An 8,534-nucleotide genomic window follows, 5' to 3' on the forward strand; every position below is an offset into this window, starting at 1 on the left:
TTTTTTTTCCTTCCTTTTACTACTGTTTGTGAACGTTTTATCTATATCCTCATATCATGTATCTTCTCTTTTGATTAATGATTAACAGCGTAATTAAGAGCGCAAACCTACTTATCTTTGTATTGTACGTGACCCATCGAATTCAACTTGAGAACTGTAAGTAAAGGAATTTCATATGAGAACATTTCTGGAGGTCAAAAAGCTGATCTCTTTGACAAAAGCCATCTCTAAGCTCCTCAGAACTTGAAAATCATAAATAAACTCGAAAATGCGCATTTCAAGTCAACAATCATCCATATTTGCAGACCTTGACGTAAATTCTTGATCTCTTTCTCATATATTACAGTAGAGTTACAATGGTTGAGCTCTATGTTGAACATATGGCACAATACCCTTCTCTCAGAACTCACAAACAGAAGGGTTTATTCAGAAAACAAAACAAAAGGGATTGATCCAAAATGAAACAAGCTCCAGAATCATGTTCAATTGGAGCTTTCAACTTCAACAGGCTTTTCCAAATCGACAGCTGGTAGATCAGCCTCAGCTCCAGTTCCAGCTTCCTCTGTTTTGTTGGTGGTGTCAACTTCTAATTTTGATACACGAAACATTGCTAAGTGGGTATCACCTGCAAGTACAAGAAAATAAAGTGTATATACATACACCAAGAAGACAAATCACATACATACATATGAACTTCATCGTCTAGCAACTCAGTAAGTACAAAACCATGAAAATAGTTGCCAGATGTTTTTCTAAATGTAGTACCAAATGTTATAACACTTCCAGGGTATGCAGCTGTCACAGCACCAGGTCTAAGCTTCTTCTCATTGATATAAGTTCCATTTGTGCTGTCCAAATCTGTCACCAGCAAATCTCCATTCCTTTTCTCCAGCCGAGCATGCAGACCAGAGACTGTTTCAAATTTTAATTTGTGAAGCTAAATAAGTAACTTAATGATGAAGCAAGAAAAAAGTCGCTGGTACAACAATAAGATGATAGCAACTAATTGGATTTCTCTATTTTCAAAAAAAGCTAACAACTCAACCAAGATAAAGCTACTAATACATACAGCTACCATGAGGACGATTGACTAGCTAATTTAAAAAATAATCTAAGCTCAAACATTTTAATGTTTTCCATGGGAAGTTTCCTAATAGGATATTACATGTTCCATGACTGTAGGATATTAACTTGCCGGAGATGGTCATAGGTTCAAGAAGTCACACAGAACAGTATCTGAAAGAAGACAATACCAGTGGCTACAGGAATAACCAAATCTGCTTTCTCTGAAAGGCGGCCCACAGTCACTGCATTCTGGAGACAAAAGAAATTTTATGCCTTGAAAGTTTCATCTTATTCTGTTATAATCTAAGGCTACAGACAACATACAGAAGCTATTTCAAATGCACCAGGAAGTGGAACCCGGAACCCAATGTGACGTGAATCCCCATCACCTGCATCACATATATAGCAAAAAGTCAGAATACTGTAATGTAAAGATTATCTCGAGGAATTCATTAAAGTGACGCTTTTGGTTTCTCTTGATGGTACTCTTAAGGTCTAATGGATGAAGAAGAAGAAGAATAAACTATGTATCCCTTGAAGCAAGAAATTCTACCATGCATTTCACTCTGTATATCTCCAATTCATCATTATGTAGAATAAGCCATCCAAAAGGAGCATGGGTCATGAACTAAAAGAAATCAAACAGAGCATCTTGAATATGCCAATCATTCTATATATCTAGGTTGTGATCGCATTACTATTAATGATACATGACACTGGATGTAATCTACTTAGAACAATCATACCCAGATATTACTGATAGGAATTTGATTCTTCCATACTAGAGCTACCCATAGGTAATGACAGGAGATGCTGCACCAATATCTAAAGCATTTCCTACCCATATGACCTTAATTTCACTCTTTTCCCTAGGGAAAATGAATTCAATCATAAAATTACATGGAAACTGGAATGAAGGGAGTACAATAAATTGATAAGACTTTTTCCAACTGTAAGAATAAGAAATATGTGCCAATTTGAAGATGCAACTTCTACAAGCCGCAATGACTTTGTAGGTAATGTTCCACCATTTAATCAAGAAAGGCATCTCTTCTAACTCAAATGCCATCATTCAAATCTCTTGCATGACGGTCCTATGCTATATTCTAACTTATTATTCACTCGCTAACCAGTGAATCATGTACAGGGTTGTGAAACTCAGACTGATATTGGCCAGGACAAACTCAATTTTACTAGTCTGAACAAAGAACAGAAGAAAGCCATGCACTTCATACCTTTACAAACAACTCACCAACATAAAAAAGAGGAACTTGGGAAATGAATCTAAACCATGCTGAGAATAGTTAACAATTTCAAAATTCAACGCTTTGTGTGATCCTATGCTCGATTCCATAGCAGACCCACTTGATAAAAACAGCAACAGATGCTAAGGTTCGGGTGGAGGAACACACCTACGGGCTCAAGGAGCCATTTTTCTGAGGAAACCGTTGATGGGCTTTCACTAGGAGAGCACCGCAAAGCACTGCGACCTCTCTCCTTCGCTACTGCGAGATGGAGCAATTGCCTACTTGGGGAAATCCTGGAAGGCGGGAGAGAGAGGTGGGTTGGAAGAGGGGAGAAGGAGGGAGACAGGAAGGAAGGGAGGCGAGGAGAGCATCTTGGGTTTGAGAATGCTAGAGATGGCGATGCCATTGCTTCCATTGGAGTGAGACGTGATGACAGTGTGAGAGGATTAAAAAGGAATGGCCACCACCCAACCTTATTACACTACTACTCCTATAAATATTGGAATTAATATTTAATCATTTTTTTTATTATGGCATTATATTTGCATAGTTTACGTTCTAATTATCTAATCTATATATTAATATTTAGTATTAGCTGAAGTTTTGAGATAGGTATTATATTAGTGTGACAATATTTTACGATCAATAACATATTTATAATAAAAATAACTCAGTAATTGGCCAAATAATTTATACAATATTAAACGAAATGTAGTACATAAAAGTACAACGTACAGCACAACAGTGTTGTAATTGTTAGAAGAATGGCAAATGGCTAAGAAGCCTGGAAGGAAGGGGATAGAAGTGGTTGGTTATGGGTTTATTGGGCCCAAACTCCTTTATCCCGAGGACAGTGATATGAACAAGGGACTATTTAGCAAAGTGGTATGAATATGCAAAACAAATGAAAAACAATACTTTTAAATGCAAGAAGACGTTTGAATCTAGTGGTTGATATGAAAGAAAGATAACCATATATATATATTCTCTCTCTCTCTCTCTCTCTCTATATATATATATTAGAAGACCCAAAGCAAATGTAGGCCATTAATTTGTTGAGTTAATTTTGCATATATATACCTTTCAAAACCTATTGTTTTACAAGTACATTTTTCTCGTTACTTTTAGATAAGTCTGTGTTAAAATCTGAACCATTTAATAAATGGAAAGATTAAAGATGCTCTAAATTGAGAGTATGAATGTGTTATGTGCTTTAGTTTTCTTACGGTAAAATGGATCCAAATTTATCATCGGAGGCTATCCCCATTCTCCTTATTCGAGATGAGATGGTTTCAAGCCTACATATCAACCTCCAGAAGTCCTAACATTCAAAGGACAAGTGTCAGAAAAGACTCATTGACCTCAAATATATACTTGCCTTCCTAGCAGTGGTGGAGTTTGCTGGGCTTGGGCTAGTAATCCAATGGAAAGATGTCATACTGCAGTTCTACTATAGACATCTCATCCTTATCAAAGAAAGACACACTATTCGTCGTTCTGGAAAGGGGTCATTAAATGCTCTGGTCTGACCAAAGGGAGAGTAGATGACCTTCTGCCCCCCCTTCCCGATCCAATCCTTGGCCCTTCTCATGGCATCTCCATCTGTTAAAAAAATTCTCTGCTCTCTAAGGCCAATACTTTCTCTGGTTGAATATCCCTCGCACGGTTTCATACAGGGAATCTTCTAGCCAAGAACGGGGATTTCAGACCCCTCAATTCTCTCTAATCAAAGATTAGCATTTGGTTTGATACGACGTTAACTTACTAACTATTTTAAAATTTTAAATTATTAAAGAATAATAATTTTTATATTTTATATTTTAAACTACTATCGATCTATCTTACTCTCTTCGCCTTTTTCTAATCTAGTTGCTCAACTTATTTTTTCTACCAAAAAGTAAATAAATCATTGATATCTATACAAAAATAAGACTACTTACTACTTAGGGCATTCATATCAATGTCAACTTTAAAAATAATATATGCACGAGAATAAGAGATTTTAGTCCCTACTTTACACTTTTTTCACCCAAAATTCTACTAAAGAGTCAAAATTTTAATGGCCATGTAGAAAATCACCTTAGTCTTAATATTTTTTGAAAATTAAAAATACTAATAATTATACGTAAGTTAAAACTATACATGTATTATTTTTTCAAAAAGGTACAGTTTTACATTTTAAATATTAACCTATCTAGGAGGGGGTAAAAGAATATATATATATATATATATATATTTCCTTAAACTAAATCTATTATCATGAGAGTGGAATCCTTTGGTACTTGAGGAAGACCAACAAAGCACCGAAAGGTGCATCTCAAGAATGACAAAAGCTCGGCCAAACCAATGATATATGGGTCAATGTTTAATTAATATTGTTATTGGTGAAGTTAACTCAAACATATTTAATTTCACATCAATCAATACACTTCCTCCTTAACAGGGAATCGAAATGAACTGGGTATTAATTCTTTAAAGCATCACCCATGACGCCAAGAGATATATATAATCTAATCCCGTGACTCCATTAGAGAGGTCTTTGTTTTGACCTGGTGATGGGAGATTAGCTAAGGAATGATGTGGAGACTAAGTGGAGAAAGAATAATATATTTTAAGTTGGATGATATGTTTAGTACCCACAATTCCACTCTTGTTGATTTCAAAGTTTGGTTTCTTGTCTTGTCGATTGCAAATTTGCAAATGGAGGGAGAGTACGGATGGTTTGGATTCTTGGAAATGTAATTGTCGGAGATTGGAGGGAGAGCAAAGTCTTGACAAATGGTGGTTAGCTAACTATAAAGACCAACTTTCTCAAGTAAACCAAATATTTCTTTTAAACAAAACACCACCTTTCTATGTATAATAATTTATTTTATTTTAAAAATAAATTTGTTATAAAGACCACCAACTTTTAAGAGATTAAAAAAAAAAAAAAAGTTGCAACACTATTTTAAATTAGGCTGAAATTAGTATTTACCACAGTAATACTTGTGTGTAAATTAGCCTATTTTTAAATACTTATACATTTCTAACTTAATCTATAGTTTAATTTTCTACTTGGACAATATGAGCTTTAATTTTATTGGCTGTGGACCTAATAGATTAATAGAAATATTAGAGAAAATGGGGACAAGTAGTTAGAGAATATAAAGAAGAAAGTGAGAAATTATTTAACTAATTTTGAAGCCTTAGGTTTGAATAGTCTAACACCTAGATTTGGCCTTATTATAACAACTTTCTGCTCTAGTTAAGCCCTCTTACCAACCTATTAGATGTGATGTTCCCCAATTATTCATAGACTTTCTTTAGACTAGAAATCTTTAAATCAATGCAAAGATGTTTCAAAAGGAATTAAATTTGTACTTATTATAACCCTACCATGTATTGGATTGAATTGGATCACATTAAAAACAAGAGGGTGGTATATTAGCTAGTATTAAAGGACCATATTAAGGTCATAGTGGGAATGCCATCACATTGTTTGATTCCCTTTGTCTCCTCCAAGGACCTTCTTGTAATGTGCAAATAAATTTATGGACCAGTACTTAGGCACACGTGCCAAATTATATATATAATTTTGACACGTGTGCCTAAGTACTAGTCCATAAATTTATTTGATTTGAATTTTGTGTAAACTAATCTAGGTCTTTATGCTCTTGTTGGTGACTCGGATTTGGTGATGTGGCGTGAAACACTTTGCATCTTCTTGGGCGTCTCGGAGCCGAGAGCAATTAGATAAACTTTAATTTTAAATAATTATTATGAAGAAAATTATTTAATAATTAATATGCTAGTTTGCTTACTTCGATAGTTTAGCTCAGCATTCTTAATGCACTAAATTGGAAGAGATAATATAAATTTTAAGTCATGAATGAATGTTCACAAATGAATATTAAAAAGAAACCTTTCTAATTTATTGATTCTCACAAATATATATTATAATATTAAAATTAATTTAAATAAAAAAAAATGTCACAATATTATGAAAAAATATCTCAATTTTTGTAATTAACATAAAACTAAATTATTTTCAACTACCTACGAGACCATATATAGATTCATAGGAAACCCAATTATAAAGAGTCTCCTAAACTCATAAAACTATAATTTAACTCAACCTGAAAATATTAAACAAGATTAAATTTTGAGTATATATAGATAAAGAATTTTGCAAGTAAATTATATTCAAATTTGATACAATTACTGTGAAGTAGAGCCAATGTTAATCTATCTATTAGGTTTTCATACACTAGCCATTCCAAATCATCTATGTAGAGAATGGACTGATCCACCGTTAGATCAATGTATACATGAATTATCTACGAGCTTTCTCTCTTTTCAAATTAAAAAAAGAATAAAAAGAACACAGAGACAATTACTGGCTACTAATCTGCCTCAAATGGGAACAAACACCATCATCTTCAGCATCAGATCGCCAATGCATATCACATTTAGTTTATCTCATTAAGCCTATCTTTCTGTTGCATGGAGTACAAGCACATGAATAAAATTTGGGACATCACAAGCATATATTTCTTCTCTTAATTAATTACTCCTTTTGTTTTCTTTTTCCTAGATTAGCTGTAAATCATATTGATGTCAAAATGTAAAACTTGTTGTACAAATTAAGTACAAAATTGGATTGACACATCAATAGATGAGTTTTTGGTCAGCAGAACGTACATCTTCTTTGTCATTTTATTCTTTATTATGAATTAATGACCTAGTACTTTAAATTGATTTCTACGGGGACCATGGTGGTAAAAAAGAATTAATAGAAAAAATATATATATATATATATATATAATTTACTCTTACATGAAAATAGTCTGTGTTTAATAACTTATTTATGATGAAAAACATTGGGTTATTTTTTGCATGAAAAATCTAACGAGCTAAATACTTAAACTTGAAAATATAAAGAGATAAATAATAGGATAATTTGTGAAAGATAGTCTTCAATTAGTTGTCATTGGATTCTCCCTGATACTCCCTCCAATTGCTGTATAATTACCAATAGATTTCTAACATACACCCACTGCTTTCTATTTACTGCAGTCTTATACTTACTATTGCCCTTTTGTTGTTATCTAGGTTAAGAGAAAGAAGAAAGAACGATACATGTGTTGAATGTGATCGTTAGAAAAATCCACATTTTATGTCCTCCAAGATGGAGAAGAGTGTATCCAATTATTATTTCTTAGAAACAGCATCCAGAATTTTAATGATTATATGATTAATACTTTGGTGTTTCGAGTTATTTGTAATTCAAACTCTCTCTCTCTCTGTTTTTTTTTGGCCTACAATTTTGTTTTAAGTTCTGAGTTATAATAAACGATCTAAGTAGTCACAAACAAGACGGCATCCAAAAGAGAAATATTTACTCAAGGGGGGGGTCTGTCTCTCGCTCTCAGATGCATGCATAGATGTACATAAGTCTCTATGTCAAAGAAGGCTGCATGCCTCCCATGTCGTCTACTCGTCTTCTCTTAAAAGCGTCAAATAGGGTCAGCTGCATGCGACCAAAAACTTCTATGCGTTATTAAGAGAATCCTACGGTGGATTTCTGTCGTGTCTTCTTCCTCCTCTCACATCACAGCTTCCACGTTCCCTTGTGGTTGAGGTGGCAGCCGAGAAAGTTGCCGACAACCACACTTGTGGGTCCCACGGCCGGTACATCTGCCACGTAGGCACATGTGGGTGAGCCAGCGTGCTTACTGGCTGCTGCCACATAGGGGGGGTCGAGTGACCCACCTCTCGTTCGTTGCATTTGGGCATGCATGCATTTACGTACTAATGGTAATTAAGGCCATGAATCATGAATTGCCAGGCCATCGCATTGAATCTCTATAGACATGTTTGGATTAGAGGATTGGAGGCAGGAATTTGAATGTTTGATTGCGGTTTGCGCATTTGATTCTCAAATGTAAATGTTTGATTGCGTTGCGGAGGAATGTAAATGATGGATGCAGTGACATACATGGAACGACATATAATATAGGTTATATTAATGTTAACAAATAAGATTGTATGTTAGGTATGGCAATATTACAGTGAAGATAGTTGCCGTTACTGTTGCCATTTTTGTCGTCCACATTTATAAATTTACCACATTAGTAAATAGTAATTATCTTACCAATTTCTTGATGGGCATAATAAAGTGGTTGGAATCTAGATTTAAACCAGGTGGGTTGGGTGGGATTGCCGGGTGGAGTGGGCGGT

The 8,534-nt window shown here is 34.3% G+C and overlaps 1 protein-coding gene across 1 annotated transcript; it reads right to left on the bottom strand.

Annotated features, from left to right (window-relative positions):
- Positions 1 to 308: 308 nt before the first annotated feature.
- LOC140776103 (zeaxanthin epoxidase, chloroplastic) lies at positions 309 to 2,771 on the bottom strand. Its single transcript, XM_073119678.1, has 5 exons — positions 2,478 to 2,771; positions 1,390 to 1,454; positions 1,254 to 1,314; positions 766 to 912; positions 309 to 625 (listed from the first exon to the last, which is right to left on the bottom strand). The coding sequence occupies exons 1-5, from the start codon at positions 2,725 to 2,727 to the stop codon at positions 483 to 485; spliced, it is 666 nt and encodes a 221-aa protein (XP_072975779.1). The 5' UTR covers positions 2,728 to 2,771; the 3' UTR covers positions 309 to 482.
- Between the last annotated feature and the right edge of the window lie 5,763 nt (positions 2,772 to 8,534).

This window comes from Typha angustifolia, chromosome 14 (assembly GCF_048772165.1).
Source record: "Typha angustifolia cultivar Huaian chromosome 14, ASM4877216v1, whole genome shotgun sequence".
Taxonomy (NCBI): Eukaryota; Viridiplantae; Streptophyta; class Magnoliopsida; order Poales; family Typhaceae; genus Typha; species Typha angustifolia.

Excerpts from the sequence above, each read along its gene's own strand:
- LOC140776103 (XM_073119678.1), bottom strand. The coding sequence starts at position 2,727 with ATGGAAGCAATGGCATCGCCATCTCTAGCATTCTCAAACCCAAGATGC. Across the intron at positions 913-1,253 it reads GGTTATTCCTGTAGCCACTG|TCTCTGGTCTGCATGCTCGG; the intron begins GTATTGTCTTCT and ends AATTTGAAACAG. Across the intron at positions 626-765 it reads TGGAAGTGTTATAACATTTG|GTGATACCCACTTAGCAATG; the intron begins GTACTACATTTA and ends TTGTACTTGCAG.